This window comes from Dipodomys spectabilis, unplaced genomic scaffold (genome assembly GCF_019054845.1).
Source record: "Dipodomys spectabilis isolate Male_0828 unplaced genomic scaffold, ASM1905484v1 ptg000019l, whole genome shotgun sequence".
Lineage (NCBI taxonomy): Eukaryota > Metazoa > Chordata > Mammalia > Rodentia > Heteromyidae > Dipodomys > Dipodomys spectabilis.
The window spans coordinates 5,371,052-5,391,282 of NW_024870696.1; the positions used below are offsets into that span (position 1 = coordinate 5,371,052).

The 20,231-nt window shown below is 31.7% G+C and overlaps 1 protein-coding gene across 2 annotated transcripts in view; it reads right to left on the minus strand.

Annotated features, from left to right (window-relative positions):
* Brinp3 (BMP/retinoic acid inducible neural specific 3) overlaps positions 1-20,231 on the minus strand; it is a 424,144-nt gene that overhangs the window by 395,315 nt on the left and 8,598 nt on the right. The window contains exon 2 of one of the 2 annotated variants that reach the window (XM_042674472.1): positions 3,848-4,133. In XM_042674472.1, the coding sequence (XP_042530406.1) occupies positions 3,848-4,083 (236 nt within the window). In that variant the 5' untranslated portion in view covers positions 4,084-4,133. Of the gene's footprint in view, positions 1-3,847; positions 4,134-20,231 lie in introns of those variants that run through there. The other variant, XM_042674473.1, reaches the window with a different exon arrangement.

Consider the following 20,231-nt stretch of genomic DNA (forward strand, 5'->3'; position numbering starts at 1 on the left):
ACCAGGGAGAAGAACATACAAAAGAAATTAAAAATCACATAGTACATTATAAATACATTAAAAACAAGAGCAACAAAGATAAAACCTTTTGTGTCCCTATCTTGGGGTTCATTTTGCTTAGCATTATCTTATATGGTCAATGTACATAGCTTTTGAACTATTCTGTTTATCCTAGATGTATACTAATTATTGCAAATAAGTGAAATTATGGGACCTATGTTTCTTTGGGCCTGGCTTACTTCACTTAATATAATTTTTTCCAGGTCTTTCCATTTCCTAACAAATGGGGTGGCGTCATTCTTTCTGGTAGAGGCATAGAATTTCATTTTATATACTCATGTAACTGTAACCCCTTTGTACAGTATCTTTGCAATAAAAATATACCTTAAAAGGAGAAAAAAAACAGTGATAACTCACTACACATAATGTTGGAAATGAACTCTACAACTTGCAGGGGAGGGGACCGTGAGGGGAAAAAGTGGGAGAAAATGAGGGAGGGTAACACTGTTCAAAAAGAAATGTACTTATTACCTGACATATAACTGTAACGTCTCTGCACATCACCTTTAGAATAAAATTAAGAAAGAAAAAAAGAAAACTAAAATCCAAAAGCAAACAAAAAGCAATCATAGTTTAAGTCACTGAAAAAAAAAACCATTTCTTTATTGAGAGTTCCCAATACCATATTCAGATAATGAAATCCATGATCTGAACAAAAGTGATATGTGAGCAAATAGCAAAAGAAGCAAGAACATGCACATTTTAAATCCTGTTATTCAGTGATTTAGCAACACTCTAGTCTTGACATCATGTGTTTCTAAGAGGAAAGCATGAACATCCATTATACAAACACCAATTTAAAAGCATAAAAACTTTTCAGTTTACAAAAGCAGATCTTTAGGCAAGAGATGAACAATAATTGTAATCTTATTTCTGCTTATAATCTTAGTAATCTTTGATGGTTATTGTTGTTCTATTATATATTTGTGATGGAAAGGAAAATACATTACAGGAAAAGAAGATGAAATATAGAAAGACAATTTGGAAGTGAAAGAGATTTGGCCGAATTATTTTAACATGCTTTACATGTATAACTATTGTTTTTCAGGAAGTATGACCATGTAATATTGTACAGAATTTATGATAGTAATATTAAGCCATACTAGAATGAGACTGGTCACTTTAGTACATTATATAGTCTTTTAAAATAATAAACCAAGTCCATAAATATAAGAAAATATTAATTTCCCATTTGTGTCTTAAATACTCATAGATTTCTGTTTGTGTTTGGTGTAATAATTAATTTTGATGCTCAATGAAAAACAAATATGAAAACAAATTCCAGAAAGGTAATGTAATTCCTGGAGTTGACACTCTCTAGCCTCTCAAATATAAGGTGAATTTCCAAGATGTAAAAACTTGGATCCTTTATGTTGCATTGATAGGTAAATAACATTCTCTGGAATTATGAAAAAATATTAATTGGACAAATAAAGTTTACGAATTCTAATTAAAAGATTATATTATACATGCTATAGCAACTATCATATCACAAAACCACTATAAGTCTCATAAATATTTTTCATATACCAACATACTTTTTCAAGCTATAAAGGTAAAGATATAGGAAGGATTAGGAGCTCAGGGTTAAGAAAGTTCTTCTGGAATGTGTCACATAATGATTGAAAACTGTATAATCACCAAACATTCCTATTTTCCACTCAACAGTAATTAATACCTATAATCCTAGCTACTAAAAAGGCTGAGATCAGATCATGGCAGTTCTAAGCCAGCCCAGGCACATAAATTTACCAGATTCTTACTTATATAACAGTAGATGTCTGGATCAAGTATTAGAATGCTAGCTGTGAACAAAGTAATATGAGTAAGAGTACAAGGCCTTGACTTCAGGCCTGGATGAGGGTGAGGGGGGTTTTACTTTCCTTTAAAAAAATTACTTTTCATCACTGTGATTCACATATGCATTTTCTTTAGCATGAAAAACAATGTCACACCATGTTTGCAACTCTTGGATGACAGCCCTAGCAGCCAAACCACAACAATCCCACACATAAGACAACACTTCAGACCTTAGCTAAAAAAGCAGAATGTTATGGAATCATATTTTTAGTACCAGTTTGACAAACTTAAGAAAATCTTCTTGCAAAATGCAAAAATACTAGACATTTGGGCAATCTTAAATTCAAATGGTTTCATTCAATTCATAAATTAAAACTGACTCAAATAACATAAAAATCTTTGAACCAGGAAACCCTAACATGGATTGTTTCTGCTGAATTTTAGGTGATATATATATATATATATATATATATATATATATCATTTCACTTAATTATTAGAATTTTCCCCCTTTTTAGACATGTGTGAGCTTTGCCTATGTAGACTAAAGAGATTTTTATCTTTAAAAAAAAGGTACATCAATAATTATTTGGTGATTGGTGGAATTTGCTTAGAACACTCAGTCCCTCTTATAAGTATAGATTACTCACAGGATTTATAATTTTTTCATAATGCTTTAGGAAATAGTACATACAGACCAGAAACACAGTGCCCTCTGGTGCACACAAAACATAAAATACAACACATAACAATGACAACAACGAAACCCCCCATACACATACGTACAATTTCAAAATAAAATTTGCTTTTTCCAATCTATGTAGGAATTGAAAACAGCTATCACTAAGAAATAATCTAAAGCAGTAACTTTACATTAAGCATTATATACCGCACAGATCAATACTATCTAGCTCATTTGGGTAACCACTTTCATACTCCCCATCAAATGAGTAAATTTAATGTGCTTTGAGAAAGCAAACAGACTGTTAAACAATATATGAATTGTGTGTGTCTTATTAAGATTTTAAATATGAAGGAGAAACAAAATTTAAATTCATATATCTTGATCCTCTCCTTTTCTTTCACTTGTACAACCATGTTCTATTCATCTCCTATTAACTTTAATTCATCCATTGTTGTCTCTTCCAGTTTCTGAATAAAAAAAAATTACTTGTCAGTTAAGAAAAGATGAAGTGGGTTTCATTCTCAAGGGTCTGAGATCTGAAAATCACAGTTTGACGTCACCTCGAACAACAATAACAAAAAAAAGATGATACTCTTATCGCCAATTAACCACCAAAAAGCAGGAAGTGGATCTATACCTCAACTAGTAGTAAGCCAGTCCTCGAGCACAATAGCTATGGGACAATGGTCGGACCCTGAGTTCAAGCCCAAGCAACACCACAAAAAAAGAGGAGAGAGAAAAAGAGGGAGGGAGAGAGAAAGAGAGTTTGAAAGAAGAGCAAGGAAAAATGAGGAGGAGGAGGAGAGAGAGAAAGCTGGAGGCCGAGTTGGGAAAGAAAGGGAGGAAGGGAGGAGGGGAGGAAAGGAGGAAGGGAAGAAGGAAGGAAGGAAGGAAGGAAGGAAGGAAGGAAGGAAGGAAGGAAGGAAGGAAGGAAGGAAGGAAGGAAGGAAGACCATTTAGTGAAAAAAAGTAGCATCAGTTGGTGTAAGTTAGAGAGGAAAAGCAATTTGAGAAATTTTCAGTTAAAATTACTGACTACTCTTAATGTGAAACTTAGCTTTAGATACTTGTATTAACTTAAAGGCAGTATAGTATATGAGAGTGATAAATAAGTGGTCACCATCATGTATTTTTTTTTCAAATACGTCATTCTTATAAGACATATTCTTTTTTAAATCGGAAGGAAACATTACCCATCGTGCATGGTCTATAATAAAAACCCTTCTGAAGATTTTCCTTAGAAAGACTTCATTTAAACACAACCTTCAATATATTTGTGATTGCTCTCCCTTGGCTTCATACCTGTATATCTTGTAACGTGTGCTAAATCCCTGCCGGCTTCGGTCGACAAAATCTGTGTATTCCTGTGAGCGATGAAAAGGTCCCTTATCAGAGAGGAGCCAATCGAAAGGGCTTGTGGCATGCTGGTCCGAAACAGCAGCAACCGCTAAAACCCAGCAATGAAGACTCAGTGCTATCCACTCCCATAGAGCCATCAGAGAGAACAATTCAACACCAGCTCTGCTCCGCCATATCATGCTTCCACTGCGGACGTAGAGCCTTCATTCTCTTAGCTTTCCTTCAACACCTAGACAAAACACAGGCAATTCGTTAGCCCCTGAAAGAACCATGGCTAGAATTTAGGGTACTGAGGTAGCTAAATTAATCTATTGTAATTGATTTAAATTAGATGATTGCAAAAGTGAACGAGAACCAAAACAATAATGTTCATCAGCACTATACATCATTCATATTTTGTATCCAAGTAATCTTTCATATTTTGTATCCAAGTAATGACAAATAAGTAATTAGGCCATAACAATATGACAAAACAATGTCGTCTAAGGGATTCTTGGAGCCTAGAGAATAGCCAACCAAAGGTACAAATAACATTCAATTTTTGTTTAAATATTTTTAATTAAATAGTGTGAAAATAGCATCTTGAAAAAAATTATGACATTTTAATACTAGGAATACTTAAATCTCTATTTCATATTTCAACTGACCTGCAGTAGGTAGCTATGTATTTTTTCCGTGATGAAGTTACATTTCACATATATTTATGAGTCTAAGAAACATTCATATAAAATATTTGTATGTTCATGTGTGTTCAGGAATGTATGTTGATGGATGAAACATGCATAGATAGATAGATGGAGTAATTGGTATGTAGATGTGTTTAGGAGAGCAGATGAAGTTGCACGAGAACAGAGTATGGGAGGGTAGATGAAGAGTAAATGTGTCCCCACAATATTAAGAATAAATTGCTATCCTGTTTATTTAAACAGTACATTATTATTTCTTGAGCCTTAACAATTTTGTAAATTTATGTTGTGTCTTGTTCATGAGATAAAAATAATTAGACTTGCTCAATTCATTTGCATACATAGACTAAGGAGTCCAATTGATTCAGTAACTGAAAATGCATGCACTCTATTGTAGCCATGGAAGAGTTAAGTCATAGACATATAATCCCAGGATGCAATCCCATGTGGCTTGAGATCAATAAGCATATTGATCTCAATGTGCTAATAAAATGATCCAGAAGCTTATGAATTCATTGTTAATTTCCATACTCATTATTTTAGTAATATTATTAAAAAATCCTCATTATTTTAATAATATTATTCATAAAATACAACTATAGAGTACATAGATTCTGACTAGTGTGGAAGATTTTGATGTGAGAATTTTAATAATCATTTTCTTATAACAATAAGACACAGCATTAAGTAAAAATTTTTGTAGTACATACTATATTTCTTTGGTGACGAGAGATAAATACTAATAGCTTAGTTAATATTTCTACTTATGTTGTTTTTAATTTAATTTTTTAATTTAATTGTAAGCTATTTGATTTTTATATAATTTTCAACTATAAAATACAGAGTACTTCCTCAAAATAGAGAGACAATGGGGGGGCTAATAATCTGATTCTACAAAATGAGAAAAGACCATCTGTACAATAGGATTGCCTCACTCACACACAGTACTCCACTTTCATGACTTACAAGTACTATGTTTTGTAAGCAACATAGGAAATCTTCATATTTGATAGTAATTTTGAGTGATTTATTCTAGGAAGACAGAAATATTTAGAAATAGATATTGAGAGATTCTGCATTTCACTTAGCTATGTGAATGCTACATTGCTAAATGCATCAACCCATGGAATTTCTAACTTTTACAAGAATATTAAATATGCTTCTATACAGTATTTGTTTCCTTTTCTTTATTTGCCATTTCTTTTTGGAACTGGGGATTGAACCCAGTGCTAGATAAGCAAGCACTCTGTCACTAAGCTACATCCCAGCCTGCATACTGTTTTACTTATATCCAAACAATCCCTTAAAATCCCACAATTTTTGTGTTGCATTTTTATTCATAATAAAATTCCTATGTAATAACATTACCTATAAGTACAATAAGTAGTACTTATTGATTAGAGGATGTATTCATAATAGATAAATGGCTATTTCATCTATCATAGATACATCCTCTAATCAATAGGTACTACTTATTGATAATTATAATCATAATAAAATATTAAAAATTACATGTTTTAACATTAAATATATACTATAATCATTAAGTATTACTTATCTTTGTGAAGCACTTATATTTTTTTATTCTGCTAATAAATTACATGAAAGTAGCAACATGTTATTACTCTTACAATAAAAAATATATGTTCTTAAGTTCTTTCTTCACAAATAAGGAAAAATAATTTTTTTTTTTTGGTCCGGTCGTGGGACCTGAACTCTGGGCCTGGGTACTGTCCCTCAGCTCTTTAGCTCAAGGCTAGTGCTCTACCACTTGAGCCACAGCGCCACTTCTGGCTTTTTTTTTTTTGTTTATGTGGTGCTGAGGAATGGAACCCAGGGCCTCATGCATGCAAGGCAAGCGCTCTACCACTGAGCCACCTTCCCAGCCCGGAAAAATAAATTATTTACCCACTATCTATTAGGTAAATATTAAATATCTAGTCTTAAAGGAAATAATTTTAAGTTAAAAGTAAATCATAACCATAATACCTGTATACAACTTTCTTTTTAACAACTTCGGTTAAAATAATAATAATAATATTATAATAATCACTATAAGCTTCTATTACAAAAAAGCTTAATGTGTACCATCTATGAGAATAGGCCTCAGAACCTGACGTCCTGAGTTGAAACCATAGATCCTCTACCAGATGTATGACCTCTAACAGTGGCATCAATTTTTTTGTGCCTTAATTGTCTCAGCTGTTAGAGTGTCACATCAAGAGGCTGCTAAATGTGCAGTATGTGTTGTTATTTCCAAACACCTAGACAAGTGCCTAGCACATGTTAAGCAGAGGCAGTAAATATTTTAAATTATACTTCATGTGGATATTAGATTATGTAATTGTACACAATATTTCACTCAAATATTTTTGCTGAAACACATGACTTTGGAGTATGCACTACTGAAAAAATAAAACACCATCAATATAGATGATGTTTAAGATCCTATTCTAAGACATTTTAATTTTTGAAGAGGTAATTAGCTAGAAGCATATTTATTCTGTTTTCATCAGTTGTTCTGAGGGAGATTCATATTTTCTCATTGTTAAAGTAAATTTTATTTTATATATTTCTGGCTACAACATGATTATATATACATACATATATTCATATGTACATATTCATAGATATGTATATATATGTACATATGTTTGCAACTTTAATATATGGGAAAATAGAAGCATTTTATACAATTATTTATATAGAACAGCCTAAAAGCATTATAAACAAATGTGTTACTAGTAAGTTTAATTCATGTATTTTTTTCTACTTCTGATACTTGGGTACAGTTTACTTTTTAATTTAACATATAGGACTATCAATCATGGTCAAAAATAAACTTATTTTGACCACTTCAAATGACAAAATTTTTGTTGGCTTGTTTTGTGCTGTACATTGGGCTTTAACTCAGGGTCACTCTAGCCACATCTCCAATTGTCATTGTTCTGTTTAAGAGGAGACAGAGTCTCCCCCAGACTTTACTGTCCAGGCCGACTTGAAATCACAATCTTCCATGATTCAACCTCCCTCCTGTGTAACTAGGATTTAAAGACACAGTGTAGCATTTTAAGTTCTCCTGAAATAGTTTTTGAGAAAAATTTTTGAGTTACAAAATAGAGGACAGAATTCATAAGCAAAAACTCTGTCTTCCAGTTTTCCTCACAATTAGTGCCCATTAGACTTAAAATTAACTAACAATTGGGCTTAATTTCCTTGTGGGAACAAAATTAGATAATTGCATGTGTGAATCATCTTAATATAAATAGCAATTTTTAAATTATCACTGAATGACCATAATTAGTTTTTTTGTTTGGATGAGTTAATAGCCATATCAACTCTTCTATAAAAGATGGATTTCTAATAAACTTGCCAATGTCAAAATATTAGATATTTGTAGCCAACAAGATGCTAGAATATTTGTTGATCAAAGCATGTAAAGTACTAATGTTTTACAAAGATGAAAAATCAAAAATATGATATAAAAAATGAAAATTAAGTTAATAGGTAAAGTCATTAACTTTTTATTTATTCTGTAGAGAAAATTATTTTAAATTCACTATCAGTGAATAAATGAATAATTGGACAACTAACAAAATGATAGCAATATACAATACCATTTGAGATATGGAAAGACACATTTTTAAAAACAAAATAAGAATAATAAATATTGAATAAAATAAAGCATTATAAAAAGTGAGAGAAATTATGTTTATTCTATAATATTTTATTTAAAAAGTATTATTGCTAGAATTTTCATTTTCCTGAAATCAAAATCAATAAAATTAAAATAAAAATGTCTACATATTTCAGTATTTAAAAGTAGATTTTTAGGACAAATAAAACTATTAGTATTTAAAAAAAATAATAGCATGATGATTGCTTCTCAATACAATTTGATTTGGAAAAAATCGAAGGATATTGAAAAAGTCTATGAAAACTTACAAAGAATGTATATAAACATATGAAAACATATAAAGGAAACATTTCAAAAGTATATTGTATACATCAAACTGTGTGATGTATACAATATTCTAGTATATAATAATTACTTTTCCTTAATAGATAGCTTTTATTTATTTCAAAGTGACCAGTCAAAAAATTATCTAAAATATTGATATGTTAAAAATGGCTGCATAGCTTAAATAGTAGTGCACCTTCTGTAAGCTTAAAATACTGATAGTCATATTTAAATTTAAATTTATAAAACTTTGAAATTTTCATAATGATTCATATACTATTGAAAGTGAATTTCTAATCTTGCTAAAAGTACAACAATATAAAAAAATATTAGGCCTAATTGAGCAATACCTCATATCATATAGGTTAGTAAATCATATCATCTTTTAGATTACAATGTCTAATTTTTGAATTTTTGAATGATTACTGCTTGTTAAACAATAAACATCAAGAAACTACAATTTCTGCCTGGTATTGGTCTTTCACTACTGTAATCCTGGCTATGCAGGAGACTGCAAATTGAGGATCATGGTTCAAAGCCAGCAAGGTTCAGGCAAGTCTGTGAGATTCTTATATCCAATTAACCACCAGAAAACCACAAGTGTCCCTGTGGCTCAAAGAGCTAGAGGACCAGCTTTAAGCAAAATTGCTCAAGGACAGTGCCTAGACTCTGAATTTGAGCCCTACTACAAAACAAAACAAAAAAAACAAAAGCCCTACAATTTCTGCTTTTGTTGTTGTTGTTGTTGTTGTTGTTGTTCTGATCACGAGCTCAAACTCAGAGACTATGTATTGTTCATGAGCTTTCCTGACTTTGAACTGTAATTCTCTGTTCACAGGCTTCTGAATAGCTAGGATTACAGAAGTGAGCCACTAGTTCAGTTTCTGATTTTATATGTACACCTTGATTGTTATGCTAGAAATACTTTCATGAAATAATTACATCAAACATTTCATTAAAAAATTTAAACCCATGGAAAAGTTTAAAAAATATTATAGTAAACATACATCTGTTTTTCTCTCTTATTTTCTCTACACCCTCATATATTTTTAAATAGGCAAATTCATTGTACAATGTCCTATCTTTGTTCTCTATATTTTTACTGAAGAAACTGTATACTTCTCTACACAATAATTCCTTAGTTATTATATTACTGTTCATTAATAGTGAAGTTAGTAAAAATCAAGTTTTAAACATTTATATTTAGTCCTTAATATCATAATTACTACTTTTATTTTAAAAGTCACAGAAATAAAATATATATGCTATTAAATTACAATAATTATAATTACTGTAAAATGAAATCAAATATTGTACTCAACATTTCTAGTTTATATTAAGTTATATATAATAGATATTATATTTGTATATATTTTGTAATTATATTATCATTATATATGAGCAAATACTGGTTCTGAAATATAAATTGAATATAACTTTGTGTAAGCTTATGAATAGTATATGGCTTAAAAGTATAGTTTAAATAGTTTCAATATTTTTAGTATATTCATCATTTTAAGTCCAATTTTGTAGAATTCATAAAAAAATCAGAATAAAAGAGTGAGTCCTATTGATCATTTACCAATTTGCATATTACGGTGTACAAAGAATATTATGAGAATTTTCAAGTTTCAATGAACCACCAGTATGACTGAAAATATTGCTCTATTTTTAGGAACTTACTATATGGAGTAATTATTTAAGGTAGTACACACTACCTATTTCCATCATATTGGAATCCTGTATCTCTGTTAACAAAACACAACATTCTCCTAACATTTATCTTCCTAGTTTCCTTACCTAAGTAAATAATTACCTGTACTCAAGTCCTCATTGCATGTACCCTATCACTCCCAATCTTCCCTGTGTCCTTCCCCATATGAATAAAACAAATCATTTTCCTTCATCCTATTCACTTGACAGGTCCTTTATTTCCTCAACACTACCGTTGTTGCTCTGAACAAGGCTGCAAATAAAATGTCAAAGCTTGTGTTCCCAATACTCCTGTGCATGGCTTTGATTTTGCCTTCTAGATAACATCATTCAAACTTTTCACAATAATGCATAGAAGCATCTCCCCTTATCTACATATCAGTGGCTCATGCCTACTATATGAGCTACTCAGGATACTGAGATGTGAGGATTGTTATTTGAGGCCAGACAGAGCAAGAAAGTTTGTGAAATTCTTATTTCTTGATAACCACCAACCACCAGCAAGTGTAGTTTCGGCTCAAGTGGTAGAGTACTAGCCTTGAGCAAAGAAAACCAGAAATATCACTTAGGTCCTGAATTTAAGTCCGCATATATACACACACACTCACACACACATAATATTAACTCTTCACTCAAATCTTCCCTGGGCTACATCTTCACCATCACCAACCAGACATCCAGCATCCTTCAGTTAAAATTTTACTCATAAAATGTGTCTCAATTTATTTCTCCCTCAGAATCTTTGCTTATGCAGTTTCCCCTCTGCCTGAACTACTATTTCTACTTACACCTGTTCATCTCACTACCCCTGACTTTTCTGTGAATCCTCAGAGTGATACTTTATCAATAAAGCTTCCTAAAATCTTCTGAAGCTAGTTGGTTATAGTTTCTGTTCCCCTGACTTTTCCTGTTGTAGAACATTTAGCTCCACATCTTTATCCCAGACAACAATATAAACTTTAGAATGAAGGAGTTAATTGTTCATGTATCAATGAAAATGTAACTGTTATTAAAGTCCATGATAAAGTTTCTTAGGAAATATTGAGTGAATGGGTGAATGATTAAAATATAATTACTAAAGTATAACTTATATGAATATCAAGATTTAGAAAACTTAATATTAAGAAGAAAATTGTACAGAATAATTTGCATGTGAGCAAAGCTGAATTAGCTTCGAAATTTCAAATGAGAAAATAATGTTTTTAAAAGAACTTTTATGTCCAAAATACAAACAAAAGCTACCTGATCAAGTAGTAGCAAAACTATCTAAATATATTTTTTAATGTTAAGCATAGGAAACAGATGGACAATATGCATTATTAGCCTCAGGCAAAATGATAAGGATTTACCATTATCATGTATATGATTATAAAACACTAATATTTTTTTCTTTTGTGTTCTATTATCCTAGTTTTTAAAAATAAAATTTATATATGAAAGTCACTGTTATTAATCAACAATGAAACATAAATCTCAAAACAGTATGCTACTCTGTTTTTTCATTGTTGATTCAAGGAAATCTAATACAGACCCCTATGTGGAATAGGGTACTATCTCTCACTTTGGAAGGTCATGTACCAGGGATGATGTTACGTTAATGCTCCCAAAACACTGTAAGGGAGAAAAATAGAAGTAATAATATACTTTGCTATTTATGTTGTTTTCATAACAAAATTGAAACTAGTGATCCTTTTAGATAATTCAAATCCAAACATTTACCTGATCTTACTGTTTAACAACCATCCAACCTGATATATATTTTGCTGTCCTTACTTGTTTGCGTAGGAGGAAAAAAAATGATTCAAAGGAAGTAAACATGAGGTACAATAGGAATTCTATGATAGTAGCGTCAGATAGAGCTCATAACTACCGATAGATAAAGTTGATATTGTTTAGAATTTTTATTGTTACTTTTAATACAATGAAATTGAGTGTTATAACATGTAGAAACAAAACATGAAATAAAAAATTAAAATAGAAGAATATTATCACAAGCTACTATAAACAAGTAATAAAATAAATATTCACACATTTTCCATAAGTCTTACTGTATAATTTAACATTTGTGGGTAAGCTGATAGATCCAGTCAACGAAATGTGACTTCATTTAGTAACTTTAATAGAAAAATGTAATTGTAAAATTCAGATAACTATATATATATATCAATTTTATATTTTATTATGTTTAAAATATATGTAAGATTAGCTCACTTTAATTTTCTTACCTATTCTTCAGAGAAAATTGCAAGTTATTTTTATTTTTTTAATTTAATTTAATTTTTTTAAATAAGTTTTTTTATTGTGAAAATACTGTACAGAGGGGTTACAGTTACATGAGCAAGGTAATGAGTACATTTCCTATCAAGCATTGTTGCCTCCCCCTTGATTTTTCCCCTACCATCCCTTCCCTCCCATCTCCACAACTACGCTCCCCACCCCCACCCCAACCCATGCCTAAATTGTAAAGTTCGTTTTTGACGTACAGTTTTGTACATCTCATTTTTGCAATGGGTCAACCTGTATTCCTATTTGATTACTCAATCTTATAATAAGTCACTATGTAGTATTAACAAAAGAAAAAATGTACTCACATATACATATACAGAATTACTCTCTGAAATGGTAAACATAATACAAATTCAGAAAGGAGAAGATTGATAATATTTTTCTTAGATACAATTGTAATATTTAGTTAGCTAGTTTTCTTATGCTGTCAAAGACAGCAGAGAGTGACAAAATATGAAGGATATTGCCAACAAGTAATATTTTAAGGATTAATAGTTGAAATTCATCACTATATCTAAAATGCATATGTATTATAATACGATTTACAAAGAAAGACTTAAGCATAAAAATGAAAATAAATAAGTTTCACAGCCCTTATCTTTCTAGAATTGCATTTAAATTTGAAGAACTAATTGGTAAATTGTTAGCTAACATCAACAATGAGATACATCATTTTAGTATATACAAATACCAACTGAGTTTCACTTTTGAATATTCATATTTTTATATTATCTAACAAGCTGAAATAAAGTTTTCATGAATCAATTACATAAAACAGTTAATTATGTATCCCTTTATTTTGTGAAATACTATTTACAAGCTATGCTTTAAGTTTCATGTGACCTAAGATTGTTCTCTCTCAATCTGGACACTAATCATTTAAAAGCAATTATTGTTAATGTTTGTATAAACCAGAAATAAAATTATTTTATTAAAAGTTAATAATTTATCAAGATATGAAGTCTTCCCATATTTTCCAAAGTTAGGTCACTTTTCTTAGCAATATTTAGAATTTTCTGCACTTCCCCAGGAACGGTGATCTGTTGATCTTTGTGCTTCTGTTGAAATAAACAGTAAAATGTACAATTTGGAAGATTATTCTGACTTTTAGCTACACAAGCGATCACCAGGCATAGCTGTGAATTACAATAAAAATTAAGCTTTCTTTTCTGTATCCATCAATTATTCTTTCAAAAATTTTAGACTTTTTTTAAACATAAAGTAAACATGTAGTTACGAAACCTGTCCTGATGAGTTAATAACAACCTTAAATTCTTTTGATAAACGTAGGCTGAATATTATTAAAGTAAGTATATATTAGATGTTCTCCCATTCACAAGCCTTCTAAAATTTTGCAACACAATCCTATTATTCTCTACATACCTTATTTTCATACAGAGAGAGTAGAGAGAACTGTTGGCAGGACTTACATTTTAGAATTCCCTCTGGTCCCTAATACTTAACATACTATTTTGTATAGAATAATACCTGGAAACATATATGGAAATTGAATTTCTTTTATAAACCCTTCATAGGTTATTTCATTATAGCTGCTTATTCTAGATCCAGATCACACTTATATTTATCCATTGATGATGCATCATTGTACTTTCTAGCTTTTTCCTTCCTCTACCCAAAAGAACTGAACTCTTGTTTTAAATCATATTAGATAGGTTAAAGCTGAGTTGTTTTTTGCTTTTGCTTTTGTTTTTGAAGGTATCCTTCTAATCATTCAGCTGTTAAACGTGCATTCCAGAAAATACTTCTCCTTGATTATTCTAACTGAGCAGGCAATACAGTGGCTCTGAATTACAGCTTTAAGTGCTTTCCATCTTAATGAGGGTGAGTATTTCTCTGAGGAGTACATACTGAAAGGGGAACTAATCTCCTGCTTGATCCTGTCAATACAATCTTGTCCTACCAATAAAGAGGAAGTTATATGCTGCTTCCTAATGGTAGAACTGATTAGAAAAATTTGAGAGAAAGTGAATTCTGTAAGTCTGCCTAGCTCCTAGGGGAGTAAATTCATAAAAGCAGAAAGTATAATACTCACCTGAGTTAGCTGATACAGAAAAAAAAAAAAAGATTGCTTATTTCTATGAAGAGTATCACATAACAAAATGTTATTATAAGATATGGATTGCAAATAGTAAGGAAAGTAGTCAGATGCTGAAAAGTAAAGGTCAAATGAAGGATGTTTAGCCAATGTAGTTAGGTTTTTAGGAACCAATTTAAATTTAAATAGATTAAACTCTAGTTTTTAAGTAGATACGATAAATGCTTTCACAGAGATATTTTCTTTGATGATAGGCAAGTCAGGCTTCTGTGAACTCTCTTCTCTTAAAATCTCTGACTTTGAGACTGCTAAGGGTATTCTATCAGGTACGATTTAGGAGAATCCCATGCTTCAGATAAAGAGAACAGAGATGTGTAGTTGTGCTCCTCACCATCTACCATCTTCCAGGCAATGTCTGATGTTAGCCCTGATTTTAGCAAGAATCCTAACAGGTCTACTGAACGTGAATAGTCCTCACTCCTGATGTTCTTTGCCTCTTCTACATTTTCATCCATTCACTCACACCTTGCTGCTTGGTGGCAAATTGCCTGTTTTTAATATTGCTTGCAAAAGTGAGCCAACTATAATGTTATTTTCAAATCCTAACTTCAAATCTCCCTATCATAAAGGTCAAGATGAATATGGCATTGCCATTTCTGCCCTTTTCGGGGTAGTGTTTCATAGTAGAAAGCTTTACATTTTGTGAAAATAAAAATGTTGTTTAGCATTTGTTTTTCAGGTAGTATCGTTTTTAAAGAAATTTGAGGACTACAGTTAATTTCAAAACTTTTCCTAGGCTGTGTGCCAGAGGCTCTCCTAGGTAATCCTATCTACTCAGGAGATTGAAACCTAGAGGATTTAAGTGTAAGCCCAGTCTAAGCAGTAAAGTTCTGGAGACTCAATCTTCAATCAATCAGCCAAAAAGCTAGCCTGGAGGCATGGATGAAGCTGTTGAGGGCCAGCTGTAACCAAGGTACTACAATTTTCTTCAGCCACATAGTAAGTGCAGATTTATGCAAGTATATTCTATATTTCTGACCTTGACTTTATGGACCATGTCCTCAGCTTTGGGTTTTCAAGGATTTAGAAATGTGTGTGTGTGTGTGTGTGTGTGTGTGTTGTTTATTTTAAACACAATGATACTAGATAGAAAATGGAACAATATCACTAATTCAACAGAGACATTCCTTATCTTGTATTTAAAGGCACAAAAAATGTATGCTAAGAACAAGAGTGAGTGATACAAAAGTCAAAAATTGTAAATGCAGCAATGGGACCAAAATGTAAGGAGGGATTGACCCAATAGGAAAGGTAAAATAAGTTGCATAATTGGAAGTTACTTTACAGAGAGACATAAATAAGATGTCCTGACAGTATAGAAGGAAAAAACACGTGCAGTTTTCAAGGATGATTCAGCAAACTTTCTATTAAAGATTAGCATAACTTCTGATTATTTGTGCTGCAGGAAAATTTAGTATTTTTAAATAAACTTTAGAATCTTTTTAACTCATATGTAATAAAATTAAAATCTGCAAATTTATAATAGTGGAATTTATGATTATAAATATTCTCAGTTTCTACTGCCAATTTCATCCTGTATGAGGGTCATTTTTCATAGGACAACCATTACACTCCAGATTAGACAGCATAAAGTAGGCAAATGTACTGCTTTATTTGCCTAGGTATTTGTGGCACTCCTTAATACATGGGTGCTATCTACTAATGAATGTGTGTGTGTGTGTGTGTGTGTGTGTGTGTGTGTGTGCGCGCACGCGTGCATGCACATATTAAAACTCTGGAAAGTTAATTTGGGTTTCATTAATTTCAATTGTTGCATCAAATGGAATATTCCATTGAAATCATTAATTTCAATTGTTGCATCAAATGGAATATTCCATTGAAATGTTCCCATGGCAAGGAAAATACTATTTTATTTTAAACTAAAAAAGAAAAGAAAAAAAAAACATCTAAATCATCACTCTGAGAAATATTATGACTATTTTCAAACATAGTTTGAAAATTTTCAAAACCTAGTTTTTGCATGCCTCTTTAATAGCTACCTTTAATACCACAGACAAACAGAAAATACATTCATTATGGCCTTTATGGTAAGGAATTAAGCAATCTTCTTCAAAACAGAATTATATTTACGATATCACAATTGGACATGTGTGAAAATAAAATGAATGGCCAAGGCTTACATTTACTTTAGTAGATTAATTAAAACTAAGTACGCTTCAAATAACAATGAATTTCAAACACTGCATGAGCAATGGTTGTTTTTGTTGCTATATTCCCTAGATTTATCCTCATGCACACAATTCATCTGACATCAAATACACATATTGAATATCAGAAACAACTACAGAAAAAGATTACCAACAAACCAATTCAGGATTAAGATTGTTTTCTTATTTTTTTCTTATTATCTTTAGGTAGTTGTACAGAGGAGTTGTCACTTAACAAAGCAGTTTACAAATACAATGTACCTTGGTTTTCTTTCCTTCTTTCTTCCTTCTTTCCTTCCTCCCTAACTTTATCTTTTTTCTTTTTCTTTCTTTTTTTTTTTTTTTGGTATTCATGTCCTGGGGCTTGAACTCAGGGACTGGATGCCCCCTGAGCTTTTGTGCTCAAGTCTATCAGCTATACTATTTGTGCCACAACTCCACTTCCTGCTTTTCAGGTGCTTAAAGATAAAAGTGTTATTGGACTTCTCTGCTTCAGCTGGCTTTGAGACAAGCACCTCTATCTCAGCCTCTTGATTACCTAGGATTACATATGCCTCAGGATTAATAATTTAAAATTTTATTCAGTGTTCCCTAATACTTTCTCAGCTCCCATCTTAAAGCCTGAAAAACACTGTGTATTTCTAATTAAATAATTCCTCTTTTGGGCTGGGTAGGTAGCTCAGTGGTGGAATGCTTGCCTTGCATCCTTGAGGCCCTGGTTCGATTCCTCAGCACCACGTAAACAGAAAAAGCCAGAAGTGGCACTGTGGCTCAAGCGGTATAGTGCTAGCCTTGAGCTGAAGAGCTGTGGGACAGCACCCAGACCCAGAGTTCAGGCCCCATGACTGACAACAAACAAACAAACAAACAAAAGAATTTCTCTTTAGCAATGACACTATTGCCTCCTATCCTGTTTACAGAGATGATTATAGAAGCTGTATTTTCACAAGGAGGCTAACACTGCAATGATTGGTATTGGTAATGCATTCTGGTTTGTTTAACTAGCTTTATTACTAGTAATAATAGTAAGCTTCTTTGTATATCAATGTTATTCAACCTAGAATTTTGAGAAAACTCGTCACTTCCGAAGAGAACCACTCATTTCAGCCAATTATTGTAACTATTAAAATAGCCCATATTGTTTTCAAAATTCAAGGTTGTAAGATACTAAAATAGGAAAGTAAATTTATTTAAAACTCACTTATGGTTTGAGGAAGGCACCTTTGTAAAAAGAATCAGCAGAATTTTAAAAGATGTCACTGTATTTGTTTTTGTTTTATTTTAGTTTTATTTTTGGCAGTAATACAGTTGAAAGTGTTCAGACTTTCAAGGTTGGCATTTAACCACTTTTTTTTTTTTTTTTTTTTTTTGTCGGTTGTGGGTCCTAAACTCTGGGCCTGGGTGCTGTCGCTCAGCTCTTCAGCTCAAGGCTAGAGCTCTACCACTTGAGCCACAGCGCCACTTCTGTCTTTTTTCTGTTTATGTGATGCTGAGGAATCGAAACTAAGGCTTTATGCATGCAGGCAAGCATTCCACCACTGAGCCACCTTCCCAGCCCCTCAACCACATTTCTAGACCTAAATATTAGTGCTTATTATGAAGATGAATTCGAGTAGATCTTTCAAACCCTGGGTGCCCTCAAGACATTGATTTTACAGATGTTTGACTCCCAAGTAACCAGTGACACCCAGCAATAAGTTGTAGTTTTTAAATCTTGCCTGAATGTGTCAGGAATTACATTTCCAATAATAATCACAGGATTTAATATTTCTAGACTTATCTGAGATCAAAATTTGGTGATGAAGACGTGGTAATGAATACTTAATAACTGTTTTCTAATCCTGTCATTTTTAGCTTAGACTTCTTCAAATATGTATCTTAAAGAGTGTAAAATATGACAAAGATAGTAAAATATGTCAGTTTTGTGATTATAAAATCATGTGAACATAGTTGAAACTTTTGTTTGCCTTATTTACTCAAGTTTGTTGAAGAAAAAGAAATACTTTGATAGCTAATCACAGCAATTTATATTGGAGCTGCTGACTTTGATTCTAATGAAAATTTATTTCTTTAAATCATAGCTACCATTTCATACAATCACAAGACATAGTGACACAGTGTCCCATTCATATTCATCCTGGCTTAACCTAAAAAATAATTTTCATCTATTATATTTGTCTTTATTCATGAAGCTGAACTCTGGGCCTGGGAGCTGTTCCTCAGCTCTTCAGCTCAAGGTTAGCACTCTACCACTTGAGCCACAGTGCCACTTCCTGCTTTTACTGCTTATTTGATGCTGAGGGCCTTATACATGCAAGGCAAGCCCTCTACCACTAAATCACTTTCTTAGCCCCTGTATTTGTCTTTTAAATAATCTGAAAAAGACAATCAATCAATTCTTTCATTTTATGGCTGGATAATAAAAATAAAATTTGCAGTACACACACACACTCACACTCACACACATATACACATATTCTACCAGAGTTTACTCTAATATGAAAGTATTTTGCAATTATTTTGTCATAGTTACCTGACTATCCCAACATATCATTCATGTGTTGCTTTTTAGTGAAAGTTTAAAAGACCACTACTGCAGGCAAATATCAACAATCTGTTTTTCATGCAAAAGTTAGTAAAACTAAAGAGTGATGAATTGTGAAGGTGAATGTATCAGAAATAGGGAAGGGTTTCAATATCCATAAGCTTTGTCTCCACTCAAAAGTGTTGAAAATACTACTTTAATCAAAATGAAATTTTAAAGTTCCTGTTGAACATTAGTAGGGTGCCCTTTAAGAAACACAAGAATCCTTTATTCATAAATATGAAGTTTTAAGTTTCAATACTTGAAGTTTGGATTCTTTTATAGTCAATATTTAAAACAAAAAAAGGAATGCTGCCATCTTTGACTGACAGACTGAAACCTATATGTTGAAATGAATATGCATTATAAATCTAGAAGACATATATTCCATCGTAATTCTTTATTGAAGGGTTTATTTTTAAGTTCTAGGCTATTGTAAAGCCCCATTTGGAACGAGATGAATACTGAAAAAAGTATGCTTTTTAGTTAACTGGAAAATCATTTTACTTAAAATTATACAGTTTTGGAAACCATTTTCTTTCTCACTAATCCTTAGTATAACTTTCAAAATATCACATTTTGCATGTATAAAACAGACTATGCCTTTGTACAAAAATGACTGGTCTGGATGTATAAGTTCTAGCTCTATAAATCACAACAATCCTATATACTATACATGTTATCATGTTCAGTATTGCCTATAAAAATGTTAGCTGGGCACCAGTGACTCATACTTATAATCCTAGCTACTCAGAAGGCTGAAATTCAAGGATCACAATCCACAACCAGCCTGTACAGTAAACTCTATGAGAC